This window comes from Ciconia boyciana, chromosome 14 (genome assembly GCF_034638445.1).
Source record: "Ciconia boyciana chromosome 14, ASM3463844v1, whole genome shotgun sequence".
NCBI lineage: Eukaryota > Metazoa > Chordata > Aves > Ciconiiformes > Ciconiidae > Ciconia > Ciconia boyciana.
Genome location: NC_132947.1, coordinates 116,172 through 137,811, shown reverse-complemented (window position 1 = coordinate 137,811; position 21,640 = coordinate 116,172). Strand labels below are relative to the sequence as shown.

At 40.4% G+C, this 21,640-nt stretch overlaps 1 protein-coding gene across 1 annotated transcript; it reads right to left on the bottom strand.

The window, feature by feature from the left end:
- Positions 1 to 1,365: 1,365 nt before the first annotated feature.
- Positions 1,366 to 16,434, bottom strand: LOC140659633 (protein-glutamine gamma-glutamyltransferase 6-like). The gene is made up of 12 exons (XM_072879500.1): positions 16,206 to 16,434; positions 15,121 to 15,360; positions 14,484 to 14,602; positions 13,154 to 13,282; positions 11,726 to 11,903; positions 10,757 to 10,892; positions 9,597 to 9,700; positions 6,798 to 7,040; positions 5,778 to 6,122; positions 4,611 to 4,768; positions 2,760 to 2,893; positions 1,366 to 1,519 (listed from the first exon to the last, which is right to left on the bottom strand). Exons 1-12 carry the CDS (start codon positions 16,432 to 16,434, stop codon positions 1,366 to 1,368), a joined length of 2,169 nt encoding a protein of 722 aa, XP_072735601.1.
- Between the last annotated feature and the right edge of the window lie 5,206 nt (positions 16,435 to 21,640).

Below are 21,640 nucleotides of genomic sequence, written 5' to 3'. Positions count from 1 at the left end.
TTTGTCATACCTGAATGCAGTGCTATCCAACAAGAAGTTTCATGGAAGCTGCTGTTAAAATGTTAATTGATTAAAATACAATTTTACATTAAAATGCCAAATTTACTATCCAGAAGCTTCTTTGGGAGAGGGTGATTGCAGAGATGTAGCCAGCTGAACAAGGTTTGGGGTTGAACCCATAGTATAGGGGCTATAAGACATCTCTTACAGTATGTTTTCCGTGTTAAATACCTTTTCCCCCCTCTCAAGACCCAAATGTTTTTCTTTTTTTCCTGGTAGAGCCAACTAAAGTAAGTAATAATTGAGGCTGTATGAGGAGGAGAATTTGTAAGATGTGTATACATGAAAATTCGCATAGTGCTTAACTATAGTATATCAGTGATAGAAATGTAATGGGTTTTGGTCTCAGTCAGGTTGCCTGTGGTAATGATTTATCCTTTTATCTTTGGAGCAGTTTCATTCATTCATTTAGTTCATCCCGCAAGAACTCCGGGCATTTTGAGACAGTGGTGCATATGTGAAGAGCTATGTGTGTAAATAAATGTGTCTTAGTCCAGATGACAGATCACCTATTTACTGTTTAATGATGTTCTGCTTCATTCCTGTTTTCAGGAACAGCTATTCCAGCCTGTTATTATTTCAGATGCTCTAGTGTTTGCCACTGCTTAGTGAATGACATGTTTCTTTTATCTGCTTTTGTACTGTTACTCCCAGTCATTTCTGTGCTGAATATTTCATTATTTGTAATTTACCACATGATTAAATCATGATCTGAATAGGGAAACTGTGAATTAAAGAGTATTGTTTATTGAATAGCTTCTCATTTTTCCAGTCATTAGAAGAGAGTTCTATTGTAACACTGCCATATCTTATTGCTGTATTTTCCTTCTAGTAATTAGATGAAATGATAAATTTAATTCTAGAATTTAATTATGTCCACTGCTTGGGTAGTGCTTTGGCTATTACTGAATAGAACTTACATCTAGTGAATATAATTAAATTGTATTCAATGAAGCTTACGAAACCAGTGATTTTAAATGGTGTTCCTTGGAAATCTAGCTGCTATCATTGCTACAGGCTCTAATGCTGAAAACCATCACACTTGATCCTATCCTTCAAGTTATTACATAATGATTTCCACTAGTAATTCTATTCATGAAGGTCCATAAGAAAGGTTAGGAAATTAAAAAGATGACACTGTCTTTACAGTGTAGTGTGTAGTACCTTTTTATTCATTTCCGTTCATATTACATCACCTTACTTTGGCTGAGTAGTCTGCATTTCTGTGCTCCCAGTCATAATAATGTATGAACACTGCACCAGTCTCATAAACAAAGACAAAACTGAACTGATGTTCAGGTTATATCACTGAGCAGGAGCCACATCAAGCATCACAAATCCCTTAATGTCTGAAAAATGGATGCAAGCCAAGTCCACCTGAAGCTGCCTGGGGCCACTCTTGTAGGGAATGATTTCAAATTGGACTGTTGAGCTCTCCATGGGGGCCATTCTTGCCACACTGAAAGACAGAATACATTTGTAAGTTCAAGCAGCTAAAAAATTCTTGCTATGTATTCTTCAGAGTCCCCAAGTCTAAGACAGTATGGAAAGGAAGAGTCAGAGTAAGTGGCTGCTTGTTTGTATACTCCTAGCACAGGTGGACATAACCTTCCATGTTCACAGCCCCCACAACACTATCCTTGAAGAACTAATCAGGCTGTAATGGATGTGGTGGAATAGTTGCAGTTCTCAACCTGTGATAGAGAGTTAGGGCTTGTATCATGAGGGCAAAACGTATTGAGCACCTGAGGAATGATCAGAAAGGTTCTCTTTAGAAGAGCTCAGATCCAACTGTATGTATTACCCTCAACACTCACAACATTTATAGTACTTTAGATATGCTCATGCTGTATTTTGGTGTGGTAAATATAATTACCTATTGATTTTATGTCCATAGTTAGAAATGACTCTTGGCTGTCTGACACAAGGAGACTGATAGTAGCACCAGGAAATAGAGAGAGTGGGGGGAAAGGGCGCCTCTGTTCTAAGGAGGTACTGAAGCTGAGCAATAGAGATGCTGGTAAGGCAAGTTAAGGTTCAAGGTCAGGATCTAGACCTGAATTTTGTATTCAGTGTAAATGAAGCCTTAGTGATTCACATCATTATCCATCTTTTGCTAACTTTTTTTGTTTTCCTCTCACAGTTTCTTGGTGCTAACTCCCCCAGCATAAATATTTTGGAGACTTTAAAAAATGTTTTTAAAACAATAACCATGGAGGAGATGGGAGAACAATTTCTTACTGGTATTATATCAGTGGACACTTTTAAAAGACATTTCATTACAGTATATGTCCTAGCTCTTTAGTAATTTAATATCTCACGGAGAAAAGATATCATCACTTTCTCTCTTATCCTTCAAGGATTGTTTGGTTTTCCTTTTGCAAACCACAAAGAGAAGAAAGTTTTAAAATTTTTGCCCTTTATATAATTCAGTCACTAACTACAGCACTCTGAGTTACATACTGTCGTTAAAAGCAGGCCATCTCTCCACTCCCTGAGCATTCTGTAATTCAAAGCTTGGCAAAGGAGGTGTAAAAAACTCCAGGTAGTATATGGAGAGTACTGACATGATGGTATTTTGTCCAAGGTTGTTGCGAACAAAAGTCATGAGCTTGACAGAATCTTTTTAAAAAACCCCACTTTTATTCCAGATTTCCCACCAAAGTGAACACGTTATTAGCCCGATAGCATTTACGTACTTGATTCTGAGTTGTTCTTTGAGCAGGCCACTACCTTCTGCTCTCAGCACACAGTCTGTCACCACTTCAGACAGTGGGTTGGTAAAGGTGACCTGCACATTAACAGCCTTGCGTACCACCGTTGGACCAAGGACCTACAGAGAGAAAACATTCTGCTCAGCCACGGCATTAGTCTCACTTCTTTCTCATGGTTTTCTCTTTTCATTCCCATTGCAAACCACTTACCCTCTTAGGATCTCCTGGAGAGGAAGGAGCCAGGAATTAATACATGTACATATTTTTGGGCATCAGGCTTGAATCAGCCATCCGTTGTGGCTGAGAAAGAACAAACTACTGTAGAATCTACCATTTAGTCCCAGCTTTTTAACTTGGTCAGTGTATGGTGTTATTATAACACAGTATATGGTACTTATCAGAATGAGAATGGAATGAGAATACAAATATTAACTTGGTATATATGGCTAACTACTGTAGGCAGCTTAAATCAAATTAGCTTTATTTAGGCTAAATGAAAGGTTTAGGATTAGAAAACATTGGAGGTGTGAGACAGAGGTGAATTGTGGCATCTCAGGCAAAAAAAAGTAGAATGCCAAGTAGCAGATAAGCGTATTCATTACCTTATTTTGACTGAGATAGAGTGGAATTGATGTATCTGGTTATCTTTGTAGATAATGTAATATTAATTAACATAATGGAGAAGTCCAGCACCCCAATTGCATTTCTCTATTATTGACTATGTTTATACAGAAGTTTCAATCCACAGAAACATAAACTCTTCTTGAAACTTATTCATGGAATTGAAGTAATTTCATTCAGGTGCCTGCCTTATATAAGCTGACTCTATTATTTGCATGATACAGCACAGAAGGCTTTTTACAAAGTCTCACTAGAACTTGGTATTCAGAAATCGCCAGACCTACAAAAATCCAAACTTTTTATTCCTGTGTGTCACCTTGCTTTTCCTGTATGCTACTGACAGAGTGGTTTGGGATAGCTAATCTAGTCTGGAGGCTCTGAAAGACTCTGCGAATTATCATACTCCCTCTATGTTGTTTACAGTACAGTAGGCAGATAGCATTTGATCCCATGTCTGATACAGCATGTGAATGTGCTGAACTGTCCAAAACAAGTTAAGCTAGTTTATGTGCATGTGATGGGCCATGCAAACCCAGGCCTGTCCCCAGGCACACATAGTGCATGGTCTTTCCTGTAGACTAAGAATTGCTTTTTACCCATTGTACAACATTTGTCAGAAGTCAGTCTTAAGTGGAAAAAAAAGCCTCCGGTTCTAATCATTAATCATTTGGAAGATGTTACAGAAGGTGAAAAGTGCCACTTTTCCTGATAGGTGAAAGAACTTCCTTGAGTATTAGTAATAATGACCCTCACAGTTCCAGGCATTATCAGCTAGTCAGCGAAGAGGTCTTTGGTAAAAATCAGGCTTCCTAAATAAACTGGAAGAGAATGATCAGACTTCCCTGACAAAAGTGGAGGCCTAGGTATGGACTAGATCTCTCCGTCTCTCTCTGTTTCTGTCTGTCTTGTCTGTCTCACTGGAGATAATCTTACCTTGTAACCCTCATAACACTGAGAACTTTATCAGTGCCATGTCAACAAGCACAACATGGCAAGGATACCATAGCACAGCTATGCCTTGGAAAGGTTTGCTTTTCCTGAGTGTATTTCATTTCACTTGTGTCACATGGCCTATTACTAGGGCAACAAGATCAAATCACCCTCAGGCATGATTTCTCTTCCTCACTCCTTCCCATGAGGAGTAGCTGGAGTAAGGATTATAGTTGCTTCTTCTCAACACGTCTCTCTAGGGAGACAAGGGGGACTAGCTTTTACCTTGATGGTGAGAAAAGAATCCTGAAGTACAATATCCTTTTCCACTAGCAGCGAGGCTCCCTGTTTGGTTTCACACACAGCAGTCACTAGGATCTTCCTGTCATCCATCAGAGAGTTTTTGTACTGGGAATAGGAGATCTTGAATGAAATCTCTTTCACTGGAATGGAAATAGAAACAGAATTTCCCCCTCTTCTTTTTTCTGTGTCTAAGTACCAGCTATCTGTAATAGATCTGTATTTTAAGGAGCAAAGATGCTATCACCCTGGGGCTGTCCATTTGTGGGTGTTGGCAGCCAACAGACAGGCATGATGCTCATAGGTGACTTCTACTTACATTCGCATCACATGTTAAATGATCAGGTACAGTTCAGTAGCTGGACAGTTCTGAGGATGGATATATGTGGCAACCCCTCCTGGTTTTTTTTTTTTTCATTTATCTGAAGCTGGGCATTTAATGCTCCTTCCTTGCAAAGGAGGCAGAAGTGAAAAGGTGGGTTGGTTGGTAAATGCCCCTGCTGATGCAGCTGTTCAGCCTCTGCCTTTAAAGAGGGTGCACAGTCAGAGTCTCTGTGCCAGTGAGGAAAGCAATGGATCTTGGTACATTGAGAAAAAATGTTCATCTACTGCTGGAATGGTGGAAAGAGTTATAATGTGTTGTGTATTAGCTTGAGAGGGTAGTTATATTCATCTGTGCTACACGTCGCATTTTTCAGCACTGTCCCTATAAAAGCAGGGCAAAGGCCACTATCTGCAGGTAGTGTAGCTCTTGCTGCAGTGTGTAGTTACTGTCCTACTGCTGCAAGAGATGTAGGCTTATGTTTCCCCCTTTAATCTGTCTTTATACTTTGCTTATGGGGAGCTGGTAGCTGAGCAGTCTCCGGTGTATGTCTCTTAGTTGTTCTCTCTTACCAAAAAAGGTCATCGTGTAGAACTAATAGTGGCTGTGCTGGGTCAGACAAAAGGTCACCCAGCTCAGTATCCTTTCTGACAGTGCCCAAAAGCAAATGCTTAAGACAGGGCAAATATATATGTCTCTTTTCCCCTGAATAGACTTAACCTCCAACCGTTTGCAGGTCATGCACTTGTTGAGCCATTCATTATTTCTATGTGATTTGTCCACAAACCAAAGCTATGTCTTGTCCTAAGCTGTAATAAAATTAAAATTACCTTCTTCAGATCCAAGTTTAATAGACCTGGACAACTGCAAAATCTCTGCCTTTGGTCTTCCTGTGTAGAGAATGGCTGAAGACCTCAGTTTAACCTTTATGGTCTTGAAATCTGAGATCAAGTTCCTGAGTGCCAAGGTAAGGAGGATATCCTGGCCAATTACAGGAGGTGCATCAAGGATCAGCTTCCCTGAGATACTGGGTTTTTGTGCAGGCTGTGTCGTATTTTGTCTCCATGCTACTGAAGATCGTCTTCTAGGTCTTGTAATTTTGGTTCTTTTTCCAGTGCTTCTCACACCAAGCAGCTTCAGTGCTTTTTTATACACCTGCCTTTCTCTCAAGGATCCTGCTTTGAAAGATAACATGGTCAGAGATCTCATGCATGCTGGATATAGTGCAATGGAGCCATAATTGCTCTCAGTAAATACAGTTTAGGAAAGCTGAGGAGGGCAAAGATACACAAGAGGAGAAAGTGAGGTCTAACCTAAATGCTAATTTTGACAAAAAAGCAAATGAATATACATGGCCATGAAGGCTGGAAGGTAAAACCTGCCTGTCAGCTTTAGCTGGCTATTTAGCTGGCTCTTAGAAGCTGTGAGCAGTAGAAAGATAACTCCTGGGAGAGCTCAGTTCTGCCTAAGCTGGGGCAATTACCCTCTCCTCTGAAATTAAGAAGGGTGAAAAAATCCTTTTGCAGAAACTCTCCCCAAACAACTCTCCAGAATGGCTATTGCTGCATGTCATAACAGAAATATTCTCACCAGCTGATCAGAACAGCTGGGACAGAATGTTTTACAGAAGTAGCTTTGACTTTGTGTTGAATACATTGGTATTTCATCAAGGGTCACAAAGGCCATATTGAATCACTATCAGCTGACAACGAGCCCTAAGACTTTGAAAATTCACAATTACTTTGCTCCAGAAGAAGTAAAGAAATTAAGTCAGTGCTCGATCCAATGAGGGCCTAAATTCTTTTCACTTCTGACCATCAGTGGCAAGACAACTGTAATAAAGAATTTACCTTCTGCATATTTGTAATTAGCGGTGACATCCACACGGGAGTTGGTGCCCACTGCTTTGGTACTGATAAATTTTCCAATCTTCCTAGTATCAGAATAAATTCTCTCTTTTCTTTTGTTGCTATAGTGAATCCAAGTAACGTAGTCAGCATTCACTGCTGCAAACACAAATGAGCTGTCATAGTCCAGGTTCACATCACCTTCCTTAATGGCTTTGGTGGAGGCAGGACCACACTGATATATGCCTATATTAGAGAGAGGGAGAAGTTAAATGACTGCCTATTGCAAAAGAACACAAATCCTCATGCTGACAGCAAGAGGGGAGGTAGTCACTCCAAAGACATGTTTGGATAAAGTGCATTGTTTCTACATCTGTGCATTATGGTAACAGCATGTCCAGAGGTTCCACATGCATTTTTGTGCTGGTTTTGGCTGGGATTGAGTTAATTTTCTTCACAGTAGCTAGTACGGGGCTATGTTTTAGATTTGTGTTGAAAACAGTGTTGATAATACAGAGATGTTTTAGTTGCTGCTGAGCAGTGCTTGCACAGTATCAAGGCCTTTTCTGCTTCTCACCCCACCCCACCAGCGAGTAGGCTGGGGGTGCACAAGGAGTTGGGAGGGGACACAGCCGGGACAGCTGACCCCAACTGACCAAAAGGCTATTCTGCACCATATGACGTCATGCTCAGCATATAAAGCTGGGGAAGAAGAAGGAAGGGGAGGACATTCGGAGTGATGGCGTTTTTCTTCCCAAGTAACCGTTACGCGTGGTGGAGCCCTGCTTTCCTGGAGATGGTGAGCACCCACCTGCCAATGGGAGGTGGTGACTGAATTCCTTGTTTTGCTTTGCTTGCGTGCACGGCTTCTGCTTTACCTAATAAACCGTCTTTATCTCAACCCATGAGTTTTCTCACTTTTACTCTTCCGATTCTCTCCCCCGTCCCACAGGGGCGGGGAGTGAGCGTGTGGCTGAGTGGTGCTTAGTTGCTGGCTGGGGTTAAACCACAACAATTTTCTATCAAAAGGTAGGAGCACAGAGGAGGTTGTAAGGCTAATAAGGTGTAGGGAGAGCTAATGCTTCTTATGATGTGTGCTATGTGAAATGTTCTAACCCTCCACAGCTTGCAAGGCCGTATGCTAAGCTGTCTAGTGAAAGGAGAGGAGAGGATGGAAGCCGAGTCAGAAGTACAATCAGACTTATGAGATGTGAGTCATCAATGCTGTATATGCATTGAGAAGAACCAGGAAGCTAAATTTGGTAAACTTAGTAGTGGGGAATGAGAGGCAGTTTATCTGGAGTTTGGTGGGTTTTAAATGGACAAATAAATGAATCTTTTGATGGAGGTCACCAAACTAGATCAATGAAGATGTGTCTGTATTAGTAAATAAAACCAGAGCCAAAGTGTGAACCCAAGAGCTGGCCGTTGGTCATCCACACTGTTTACTAGCTAGCAAGCTTCTTAGTGTGTTTTTCCCCCCCCCCCCCCTTGTGATCTTTCAGACAGTGGCTGTGAAGAATTCAGGGAAGGGGACAGACCAGGGTTTGTTCCCAGCAGGCTGTGCTATTATTTTGGCCTGGGAGGGGGAGTTCAGTGCTGTGAATAAAAGCCATTCTATGTCACTTGGTTTCAGAACCAGAGAACATTTTGGAGCTTCTTTCATGTAGCTTTGTAAATATATTCCATGTTGTTGCGTGCCATGGGGACATCATATGAAATATCTTCCTACCCATTCCAATGTGTCCTGTAAAATATAGGGTAGATTCATGGGGCATATTTTATTTTCTGTTGTAAACTCTTTGGTTCAACCCTGTGACTATAAGCTCTAAAATCTTTACTTAGCATCTTACTAAAAGGGGTTTTAATTTGCTTTGCTGCTAAATCTGTCCAGTGCAAGCCAGCAAATGTGTCTAATGCCAGCAATGTGGCCTTGCAGCAAAGAGGGCCAACAACATCCAGGGCTGCATCAGGAAGACCATTGCCTGCAGGTCAAGGGACATGAACCTTTCCTTCTACTCAACACTGGTGACACCACATCTGGAGTGCTGTGTCCAGTTCTGGGCTCCTTGTACAAGATGTGGACATATGGGAGCGAGTCCTGCAAAGGGTCACAACAATGATTAAGGGATGAGAACTGGGACTGTTCAACCTGGAGAATGGAAGGCTCGGGGGAATCTTATAAATGTGTATAAATACCTGATGGGAGGGTGTAAAGAGGACAGAATCAGTCTCTCCTCAGTGGTATCCAGTGAAAGGACAAGTGGCAGTGGGCACAAATTAAAACATAGAAAATTCCATTTAAACATAAGAAAAAAACTTTTTCTATGAGGGTGGTCAAACTCTGCAACAGTTTGCCCAGAGAGCTTGTGGAGTCTCCATCCTATAAAATATTCAAAACCCAACTGCACATGGTCCTGAGAAACCTGTTCTAATTGACCCTGTGCCGAGCAGGGAGTAAACAAACTCTAAAGGTCTCTTCCAACCGTAGCTATTCTATGTCATTTTATGAATCTGTGTAATGTTAGGAGCTAAGAAAAGCAAGGGTCAGATAAGTGAACTTAAGATGTGCTGGCTTTTGTGGAGGCAGGGGATCAAAAAAAGTAAGAATTTGCATGCTAGTAGGCAATCCAGAGGCTGAAAGAAAACCTACTGGAGATTGAAGTGGGTATTGCTTTTCTTGTGCACCTGAATTAATGCTACATCTACAGGGAGTAGATAGAAGAGAGTTGTCCTGAAATTTCAGTAGCAATCTTTAGGAGTAACAGTATCTACAGCTTTTTATATTTACCACAGTGTTACCTTTGCTTCTTTCCTGGGGTGTTGCATCCAGAACCTGCCATCCATCATAAAAAGAGCCAAGATCTCTTCTAATGAACCAGCATTCATTCCACACATGGAAATTCCTGTAAAGGAGGTAGAAGAGGGAACGCCTGATTCATACAATTGATTTTATATTGAAAGATTTGATACATTTCTGGTGCAATGCAAGAAATAACCCTAGTTGAGTGAATGAAAACTCCTCTGTGGAGAGACCAGCTACTGACTCCTTTCTTGAGTACCTCTTTCCCCTTCTTTGCCAGCTTTTTCTGTTCAGATCTCTGAGAAATGTTGGGATGTTATGAAAAAAATGTTAAAAGGAAAATAATTCATTGCAGAGTCAAGTAGTCAATTCTGGTCATTCCAGAACAACATGCCGTACAGCCAAAAGTCTCCTGCGCACATTGCTCTCTGTCAGTACTTAATTCACAGTTGCTTTCTACTTCATGTCACCCTTGTCCCCCCATTCAGTCCACATGGCATAGGGTGCTTGGTGACTGAAACATTGATGCATGCAGTACAACACACATTTGCAGTGTGATAGTTTCTGTGCACTTGTTTGTCAAAAGCATGATTTTTAACAGCTTCTCTGAGGTGAAAGAAACAGCATGTTCTTCCTAAGGGATGGGATGGAATTTTTCTCAGCTGCATTAAACATATCACCTTTTCTTTAGTAACCTCTTGGTATTGTGCAAGGGATGTATAATGGTCATCACGAAAGACTGAGACAATCAACGTGTAGCACAGGAGCTGAGTCTAAAACTTATGGGCTTCTGAGAGTGCTCTGCTCTAGGAATTGAGGGACAAGCTGATATAATATTTGGCCAAGAGGTTAATCACTCTTCAACTTTTTTTGGAAAAATTTAAACTTTCATATAGTAGAGACAAAATTAGCAGTTATATTTTCAAATTATATGTTGAATAGCAATGGTACAAAGTATCTCCTCTGTTAATTCTTCAGAGTGATGAAACTGACTACGTATTGCATTTCTGAACACTCTGCTCTGTCGGTTCTTTGGTATGGGGTTTTATATCACTGGGAGCATGAGATGATTGGGGATGTTTTTCAGGAGCGTGATTCTAGGTCTTTTAATTAGAGGAGAATATAATGGAAGAAATATTAAGAAAAAAATTATATTTACCACACACTGTCTTCAGTCAAGTGCAGGGTCTTTCCGGAAATGTCAATGTACTTATCAATACTCAGATTTATGTTACTGTCATGGGCAGAGTTGAAGTTTGTAATAACACGAGTAGGTATTCCCAAGGATCTCAGAACTGCAATATAGAATACCATGAAAGTGCTGTAAACCTATTTTACAGACGTTTAGAAAGTATTTTTCTGTTTTTCTTGGCAGAGCGGTCTAGTGTATATGTTTTCAGCGGGGAAACAAACCCTCAGAAACTTCCGTCTCAGCTACAATGCAAGTCACAGTCATTGTGCACAATTGCTTAGAAGACAGTTCCACTCAGATGACATTCTTAGCTGCCATGTTCTTTTTAATAAGAATTAGATTCACCCATTTATTTTTATCTTTCATTCTTAATCCTATTCTCTCCCCCATTTTCTCCCTGTGTTTGTTTCTCCGTTACCTGTTTCTTTTTCCTCTCCCTCTCTGAGACGTATCTCTCGATTGCATTATTTTTCCTTTATATTTTCCCTGAAGTGACTCGTCTCTCAGAGCAGCTCTGAATGGAAACTGCTAGGATTAAATCCTTTTCCTGACTTGCAGCTCCCTTTACAGGTCCTCAGAATTGTGATTTGTTTTTGTGTCACCACAACAGTAGAAAACTGGCATTGTGAGGAGACTTAAAAGAGCATGGGTTTTCTTTGAATCCTAGCTTAGAAACAGGAGACCTTGCTGTTTTCACCAGCCCAGCCTGGCAAACTGCTTTGCATTTTGTTTGATGACTTACAAAACTGGGGTGCAGTATTACAACCTATGGCTGTTTAAAATAGAAGAAAATAACCCTTCATGCATGGAGAGCATAGATTCTTCGCTCTCTCTGTCAAAGCTGAAACAGCTTCAACAATAATGTCACAAAATTAGAACTAAGGAAATCCTAGTAAGCTTCCTTTCTGATAGCATTCTTCATCCCTTCATGTATACCTGTGCACATTACTCCTGCGAAGACCCAGCACTGGCCATACCGGACAGGTTTGTATCTCCCCCTGTACCACTTTCGAAGGATGGTCACACTTCCACTCCACTGCAAGGGGTTGGTTCCTGAGCAGTACTTTCCATTCCACTTCCCTTCCACTACTCCTTTTTCGTCATTGCTGTTAACCTGAAAGAGTCCTTCTCATGAGAGAATTAAAGTATTTACAGAAAAAGGGAGAGAGGGAAGTAGGCAGAAATGACCCTGTTTGTACCACTGTTCTCACCGGCTGAGTGGTGGGACATAGTATTTGAATCTTAGGTAGACTTTTGTCTGCTTAAGTGCAACAATGGGATCAAACCCAGATCAGATTGTAGAGTATGATGATTCAAAACTGCCTTGCTTTTCAGTACAAATGTTCCCAAATGTACTGACTGCCAGCCTATTTCAATTTTCTCTGTTTCATTGATTAATTTCACCTCCTTGTATGTCATTATACTGTTACACTGTGTATTCAGTATTGGTTCACATTCTCAAGTGATTTATATGGAAGCCTCAAGAAGTACATATTTTCTCTGAATATGCATTTGTTGCAAATGTGCACATAGTACATATATCTTTATCAAACTTGTTAGATGTGCTTGCATATATTTGTGCACATCCATTTTAGAGGCCTGTTTAAGTGTCATGTATGCTTGTACAGAAAACAGTAAGTTCTTTTTAATTTTTTTTTTTCTTAAGTATTTACTAATTCTGTACATCTAAGTAGAGTTATCTGCTTCCTGTTGAAGTTGAAATTGCCTAGAGTGAGTGCTGTCTAAAAGGGTGAAAAGGATCACAGCTATAAAGGAGGAATCTCAGATAAAGAATGTGGTAAGGCATGTATTATTTATAAAACTGAAAGCTTTTCAGTTGCCTAGTTGTGCATTTATGTTTGTGAGGATGGGAGTGTGTGTGGATAAGATATAACTACTTGTTGAAGAAAATGCATACAGGCCTCACTGAACGAATCCCCCTTAAGTGAAGAACACTAAATACATTAAATGCAGCCATACAAAACTGATTTTCCAAAATATTTCATGCTTCTCTTGGTGTTTGAAAAACTTAGCAAATTATTTCAGAACAGACACAGGCTTTCCAAATCAGTGAAAAAAACTAATGGACTGAAAAATCTGTTAGGAGGAAAATACATCTGAGATTCAATGTTCCCCAGAAGTTCTTGGAAACATTCCTTCAGTTATCAGCAAACTTTTGGGAAGAAGGTAAATTAAACTTTTTGGGTATTTTTTCTTGACAATAAATCTCCATTTAATCTCTTCTGTAGCTATTTTTTTCAGAAAAGTTAGCTAATCCTATAAATCATTGAGGCATTCACAATGAAGTATTGGGGTTTTTGTTAGTAGGTGCATTGTACAGCTGTAACTAATTTATCACTTTACCATAGCACTGATAACCCTGCTCACATAGATAGGGTTGTTTCGGTTAGATACGTCAATAGCTGGATCTTGGCGGTGGTTCAGGCTTCGATCCAGTATAGTCAGAGAGATATCAAGGATATCCTCTTCAAACTGAAATCAAAACAAGCAATAAATTAAAGGCTAATTTCATAAATAAACCCAAGGACAAACTCCCCACCTATTTTCCTTCTCCTAGCACAATAGGATGATGTTGGTAATATAGGCATTTTCTGTACTGTTAAAGAAAATAGGGCCAAGAAGAAAGCATAAGCACTAGGCTGCTGACTCTCCATAGTATTTTAAAGACAGCATGCTTATGAGCATGGGTTTGGAGCCATAGCTACTAGCATTCATGAAGACATTACGTGGCCTGGGGGAACAGACAAGACCACTCCAGGTCTGGCTCAGCAGGCTTAGCACCCTCCCACATCCTGTCATGCCCCTACAGGTACCCTTCTGTTATGAAAGCTTCACTCTGATGGGCTGCCTTCACCTACGTCAGATGATCTGAACTGGAAGAAGCCCACAAAAATAATTCTTGTGGATTAGGGTCGCAGAGACACTGTGTTGGGCCCAGAGAATGCCGAAGTGCTATGCTGTATGGGTGTGGTCAGGCAAGGATGCCACTTGACCTCTGAGACAGAAAGCAGATCGGGCCTTGTTTCATTTATTAGTGTAAAAGTAGCCACAGTGATCAGGAGGATTAATAGAAATGCTGTCTGTGCAACTGGTGGTGCAGTGGGAAGGTGTGAAGCGGTCAGGAATGGTTTTGACTGGCCCAACAAGTTGCAGGATAGCTATGTGACTACAGATGGGCTGTAGTTATGACTATTTCTAGCAGTTATGCTTAGAAGGCCAAACTGATTTTCAAAAATTCCAACTTGAGTTGTTTCAGTTGAGTAGGTTTGGGATATCCTTTTAGTGTCTTCTGCCCCATTACTGAACCAACTGTGTAAATATTTAGATGTACTAGCCTTACAATACCTGGAGGTTAATACCGGAATGGCTTGCTTTGCCCTTTACAAGGGTCAAGAAACAAGTAGAATTTCGCCAGTCTGTGTAATAGGCAAAAGAAAACTAAAATTGTGCTTTGTTTCTTTTATTTCTGTATTAGCACATGCCCGACAGGGGAAACGATCCTGAGGCTGCTGTGATGTATTAATAAGTAAGTGAGACATATATCTGCAAGAAAATCGTAAGTGAGAGAGGAATACTGAACTCTTATACTATGAGACAATGATTCTCTCTCCTCAAGAGCCTATTTACCCACTGTTCTTATTTTCAAAGTTCTGGAATAGATGATGCTGTTTACCTGTCCATAGTTCCAAGCTTCTTGGTGAATATATTTTTCCAGTCCCTGGAATATGATTCCGCTATCATTCAGAACATACTCCCATCGCTCCTTTTCATTAGCCATATAGACATCATCATCTAGAAGCAGAATGAGACATGTTGGCTGAAAAGAAAGTTGTTTTGCTGTAACTGAAAATCACACTTCAACGGGAGTTCTAGGGACCAGGTCAGGCTGCCTGTGCATTCAGGCTTAGGACTCCCTTGCTAAACCTCTGTAATAATTTAGAGAGTGAATAAAATAAGCATGAAGTTCCTTTGAGGGCAACTGACTATTCTCCTGTCCCTTCACTAATCTCAGTATGTGTCTTACTGGTAGATATTGCTTGGTTTACAACTGAAGACAAGTATCAGAGGGAAAAAAATTATAGAATAAATATTTGGAATATTTCCTGCCTCTGATTTCTTATTCTACAAGCAAGAGGCTGGATCTTTGATTCATTGCAGCACTGAAGAAAGGGCAAAAACTTGATCCTTGATGTTGAGCAAAAACAAATCTTTCTGTAGCTGTGACTGTCAGGTACATGCTTTACTGTGACACCCAGATTTCCTGACTGAGACAATGAGTTATTTGAAGGACATGATACATCAAAACATACTTGGACACCAGGGATTGAAGAGTAGCACAAACTGGCCCAGGAGTGTTGAAGAGACCTTGTTCCCAGAAACGATCTGGAGTTTGAGTTTGTATCGTCCAATGACAGCATTGGCTGGGCTGAATATTGTGAAGTTCATGCAGCCAGGCTCACTGGGCTCTTGGGTTGCACTCCAGCCACTGGCACCCTCCTCAGAAAGGTTAAATATGGCCTTGGTCTGCTGTGATTCTGCTGGAGATGGTCCTGCCAGAGGGAACAGGGACAGCAATTCTGAATGACAGCTGTGGGTGACAAACCTGCGGTCAGTGATGATCTCAATTCCACTTTTTTTTTAATGACTACATGGAAAGATTGTGGCTTATCAGATCAAATGCTTATTCAATGTAAACTAGCTGCACTCCAATCCATAGAATCATACTATGCAGCCCTCTGTGTTACGTGCATGACCCAGTAAAGGTGAGTACACCCATAATCATTCTAGACAAGTGAGGAGGCAAAGCCTGTTGTCCTGAAAACCTGACAGTTCAAAAATATGTAGGCAGGATGGGCGATGATACATTTTAATACACATTTAATGAAGAGTTAGCAGCTGCCTGGAGAATTTTTTGGAGAAGCTTTTTGGGAAGATACAGATAGGAGTCTTATGAATGGGGTCATGTAGACTGTTCTAGTAATAGAGAACACATTAAGTTAATCAAGGTGACTTTAAACAGGTGAAGCAGAGAGTCAGGAGAGGAGACAAATGGGGGATGATGGTCTGTGGGAGGTAGAGTTGCAAAATGTTCAGGGACCACAGAATGAAGACAACTTGCAGTATTGCAGGTAGGTCCTTAGGAGCAGAGATATAGGCTTGTTTTTAGATTGAGGATGGCCCCTACCTTTCTGTTACTTGTTACCTTAACTGTCTATTGCCCTAAGGTGCAGATTGAACTTTAAAATGGGACCTCCTAAGGGTAAAAGGACAATGAATCCTGAATGATACAGGACAAAGCCTAATAATTCAGGAATGGACCCCATAGAGCTGTAAGGCACTAGCGTTTTGGAGCTGGAGTGACTTGGATGTGAGGTGAGTGCCATGGGGAAATTACCTGTGCTTGCAATAAAGGTGAAGTTGTCCCCAGGTTGCACCGTTGTTTGGAGGTTCAGAGTGATGCTGAAGGCCTGTCCTCTCCTCAAGATTGCTTCTGTGCTGCTGTAATCAGAGGTATGGTGTGCAGCTTTATTTAGTTTGGATTGCCAATTGACAGTTGCTATTTTCAGAGCTAGAAAGACACGAGGCAAGTTAATTAAAAACATTGTTCCTTCAAACTTATACATCTTTTCAGCTTGTCTAATGTAGTAATTTTATAAAATATAATATGTAGCTGGAGTTATATGCTCTAGGAAAACAGAAAAATCCACTGTCATTAAAAATTGCAAAATAAACAACAACTTAGAGGAACAGCTAAAATATCTTTTCTGCAGGCATCTTTCAGAGACAGAAGAAACACCCATTCAGATAAATCATCTTTGATTTAAAAAAAAAAATCAAAACTCTATTGTATTTAGATAAGACTTCATTAAAGTTTGAAGAGATGGTTGTATTCCATCATGTTCCTGCTCTTTTTTGGTGGAGATCCCTAGTTCCCAGAATGCTTTACAGATGTACAGAAAGAAGTATTAAAACTCTCATGAGCAAGTGCATGCCCGATCCTGGAAACACTGTGTGACAGATGATGAATAGAAGGCTAGTATCTTCATTGCTGAATTTGCACGTTATCTTCTCACGTATTTTGTCTCTCCGTTAATTTACAGTCTTGTTGCTTGAAGCTGAGTGTTATTTCACACTCTGTTGGAAAAAGGTAACCAGCAGAGGAGAGATGGTAGGATTAGGAGTGGCTTATCTCGAGGCAGTGCTACGGGTTGCTCTGTTGTATCATGATAGGTTGCCCACTATTGAAAATGGGATGCTGAAGCACAGATTACAAAAGCTTTCAACCTTTCTTGTTCCTCGATCAATTAAAACAACAACAAAATCCCAACAAACAAACAAAAACAAACCAGAAAAAATACATATCACTCTACGAACACATGTGTTTGAGAAGTGACCTTCTCCGGTATGATATTCCAGAGGAATTTCACTTGAAGAAAATTTCCTGCCACGACTAGAGCATGTCAACCTTTGCAGACTAATGGTGCTGTAAGCAACACTGCCATCATTTCACTGAACTAAGATATAGGACTTGGTTTAGCACCACCTTGATTCCCTTGGAATGAGGTTCATATCTGAGAGAATCCATAGGGTGCTACTATAGAAATAGAGAGGGCGAGATTTGAGTTTTCTGCTGTGTTTGCAGCACAGAATTATATTCTGTGAAGTCTTGATGTAGTCATAATTATACTAATTTTTCAGCTTTTTGGAAGAAACATGAATGTGCACATGCAGTTCCGAGGCTGCAGTAAGGGCCTGGAGCAAGTTGCTTTCCTGTAGTCTGTGAGCATAAACATGTTTGAGTATTTTCAGTTAAAAGTGAAGGGTCTTATTTCAGATATGTCACCTGGAGTAAAAGAATTCCATTGATAGGAGTGTGATGTTTGAGTCACGTGATGTCAAATATCTAGAAAGTTTCTTGCTTGCATCATCACTTTATTTTCCTGACTTAAATACGTTTAATTGAAAAGGACCTACAGAAAACAGCACTCCTCACATCAAGTCCTCTAATTTAAGAGTGAATTAGAATGTGTTTCTGAAGGGCACTTGGGCTCAGAGTTTGAAAAGACGTTAGCCTTGCAACACTTTATCCAGGTGTATCCTACCACTGTGTATCCTGAGCTGTGCAAGTTAAATGTCCAGGCTCTTCGGGGCGGGGAGCATCCGTGTCATTAGTTGTGCACTGATGCAGATAACTAAGAGCATTGTGCATGTCTGCAAATAAAAATGTAGCACATATAGGATTTAATAGCAACTGAGCCATGGGTTTGATACTAGTGGGAATCTGACATTTGAGGACCTAAACAGTACTGCTAGGATTTTCAGAGTGGAATGTCACAGGCAAAGACAAGATGTACAGCAGAGTAAAAGGGGACACCTGGAGAAGTAGGAAAGATAAAGGCGGCAGTGGCTAGCATTGGTTAGTTCTAAGAATTTACTGCATTAATAGTTTGGTTTGCCTTGCAAAGACCACGGTTACACAGGCGTTTCTGGTGAATATGTGCAGGAGATCAGAAAAAATCGTTTCTGTATGGGGCAAGAGCAGAATAAAGCCTGATACCAATTTTTTGTCCTTGTGTACTTCAAATTTGTCCTTGTTTTGATCTTCACAGTTTCAATTTAAATCTCACCATTTCTTTTCCTGCTTTCAGTATCTCTCTATTGGAAAAAAATATTTTCAATAATCCTGTCAATGTACAATTGGACAAACTTCTAAAACTTTGTTTGGGTAAGCGTTTGTCCTCTAATGGATAGACACTGGGACCACGCTCATAAGCAAAAGTCTGCAGAATCGGTGATCACTGCCGAAAATGCTGATCATTATGCACACAGGGTTCTTGTTGCCTCTGACAGAAACCTGAAGCTATAACAGAAAAAAATCCTTAGGCTAAATTGTAGATAGACTCTGTGCGTGCGTGTGTGTGTATTATATGACACATCTTTCTAACTAGAGATCTTTCCAGTGCGATATAATACATAGATACCGGGATTGCACTTTGGCAAAGCAGCACACGGGCTAACATAGCCACTCTGTAGGGAGGTCAACATGGGAGTCCAGAGGCCATCAGGTGACCTGTCCGAAGGCCGGACATCAATTGGATATCAGAGAGGAATCAGAGCCTGGGACTTCTATGTGGCAGTTTGAGGCCCAAATCACTAGCCGACAGTGTTGATTAGGTGGCTCCAAAAGCACTGTATAGAGTAGTTAATGGATATGATAGAAAAATATTTTCTTACTCTATTTTTCTGTGTTACAGGAAAAAAGAATATGTTCAAGACCCGTGATATTAAAAAAAAAAACAACAAAGAAAATAAGCTCTAGTAGAATAACCCATAAATGCATTTAACCTAAAAAAGGCTAAATTGCCGAGAGAACAGCTAGATGTAATTTATCCTGTTTCATCAGCAAATGTCACCCATCTATATTGGAAGAGCGATGTCTGGAGCAATCAGGCTGTTTTTAACTTACCCGCCATAAGGTTTCTTTCTTCTTTTCCACACTTGTGCGTAGTTCAGGTTATGGATACAAAAGCATGCAAGAACATTCTGAATCCACTTCCACCAGCATGAGTAGAAAAAGGCTTAGGACTCCTCACTTCACTACGTAAGCCAGAGTTTATACAAGCTGGGTGTGACCGGTGGTTGCTAGTTACTGTTTTGTAGTAATGTCTTACGTGAGCATCTACTTACGACTGCTTTAATTGCACAATCTTGAATCTAATTATGCATATTTAAAACTGGTGAATGGCTGAGGAAAGATGATAAACAGTATCCTGGTGTCTTAACTAGTAAGAGAGGAAAACATCCCAAATTGGATCTAATGAAGGAAATACAATCGTAAGTAGATGGAAGAAACTTAATTTTAGATGGTTTGGTTTGTGTCAGTTTAGGTTTTTGGAGACTGTATGTAGAGAGAGCAGCTATAGACAAATATACATATCGTACAACATGGATGTATGGGACATGGAGTGATCTAAATAGATTTGTAATATATTAGTGTTATTGTCACTCGGTAGCATCATGACTTTGCATAGCATAAACTACTTTTTTTTTTTTTTTTTTTTAAGGCAGGTCTGCCTGGAGATCTTTCACATAACTGCATATAATTCATTCTTTCTTGGAAGCATACAGAGTTGTGACGTTCTCATTATCTGTTCCTGACATGATTACCTATAATATGCATTTCTTACATAAGAAGCAATACATTCCACTGAGAAAGCATTGTTAGGCAGTCACCTGTGCGTCAAGGATTTCTATTAAGTACAGAGGAGCGTTTCATGGCTGCCTCTGCTTTTAGTAATTTTTCTTTATAGTTTGGCATTCATAATACATGTACGTAGTTTCTCTGTAGCTATTTGGCATGGTGTCTTGACTTGGGCGCTGGAGGAAGCTACAGAGCTGTTCTTCTAATGGGAGCCCTGCCCACTCTAATTACAGCCAATCTTTTCTCCACTCTTGAAGCTCCCTCATGCTCCCTCCTCCCTCATCCTGTGTCACAACTTATCTAGAAATATGCCCTGCCAATTTGTCCCGAGAGGAGGTTGCACACTGTTCTGAACTTTCAATGGACTGTGACTGAGGAGTAAGGGGTGTAAGGGGAGAAGGGGCGATCCCTCACGTTCCTCACCTCTACAGTTCTACCTTGTGTCTTTTTTTGTCTGTTGCTGTTTTCTGTTTTGTTTCCACATTCATATCAAGATTGCTGGCAACCAAAAAGGCAAATTAATTACCTGCAGCTTACATTTATTTTTGAAAAAGGAATCTAAAGTTTTGTTACAGTTTCTTGTTTAATTTTTTCCATAAGAATTTGTGATCATGTCTGGATGTGTCAGACTCCAAAATATTATCACCTGTCAGACGAAAGAAGTCCATATTGAACTCCTGACATCTCTGTGGTTCAGAATGTTGGCCTTATTAATTCTGCTTTAAACATTTTGTAAGTCAGACAACAAATCCACATTTTCAGGCTTGGCAGAGCTGTTTGTACACCATTATTGCATCACACCCTACTTCTGAAGTGGGGCCAGGTAGTTACTGTGCCCTGTCAGTCATTAGCTTTCATAGCAGTCCCCGGAGAGGCTACATTGCCTGCAGTAATAGAGAATCCTTAAGACTACTTGAAAGTGCATTTCAGGCGAGAGCCAGTACCCAGCAATGTTAGGATCGGGAACCCACAAAAGAGGCATCTGTATGCAAACACTGTGACAGAGGTGTGGAGTAGGGGCTGCCTGCGAATGAGTTACGTTGGGAATGTTTGAAGACAAATGTGTTCCTTGTCTCCAGTGACCTTATGCTAGTGGGCAAAAAGTGATAGTTACCTTGTGTTGCTGGGCTTCCGTATTAATGCAAGACTCGCCCCCTGCTTCATGGTGCTTGGGACTCTTGTTACATGGGAACTAATTTGAATTTACTGATTTGAATACATACATGCATTGTCCACTCTGTGACAGGCCTATGCCCACAGGCTACAGAAACAGTGTTGTCATGGACCCCAAACATTACTTTTTCCAGCCTTCATAGGCTCTTTTCCTCCCCATTCACAGAGTTATAGGTGTCACAAAATACAGACATTAAATGAACAATGGAGGAAAATGTTCTACTTTTTTTAGCTAAGAAGCTTGTGAAACAGAGGAAAAAGAACTTTGCTCAGTCTTGTGATTTCTCATAATATTTTCACAGAATGTACAATTCATTACAGAAGAATACAGTTATATGAATAGTTTTTATTTATTGCTGACACTTAGAATGTGGTCACAGAGAGACTGTATTAATTATTTGATGGAAGAGTCAGAACCAGGAGCTTAACATGATGAGATTTGATAAAACAGTGAA

What these genes read in the sequence shown, in the direction of transcription:
- LOC140659633 (XM_072879500.1), bottom strand. Translation starts at nt 16,434, where the DNA reads ATGTATAAGTTTGAAGGAACAATGTTTTTAATTAACTTGCCTCGTGTC. An exon ending in CGCAGGAGTAATGTGCACAG is followed by an intron (nt 10,893 to 11,725) that starts GTATACATGAAG and finishes TCTATATTGCAG; the next exon opens with TTCTGAGATCCTTGGGAATA. An exon ending in ATTCTTTTCTCACCATCAAG is followed by an intron (nt 2,894 to 4,610) that starts GTAAAAGCTAGT and finishes TTCTCTCTGTAG; the next exon opens with GTCCTTGGTCCAACGGTGGT.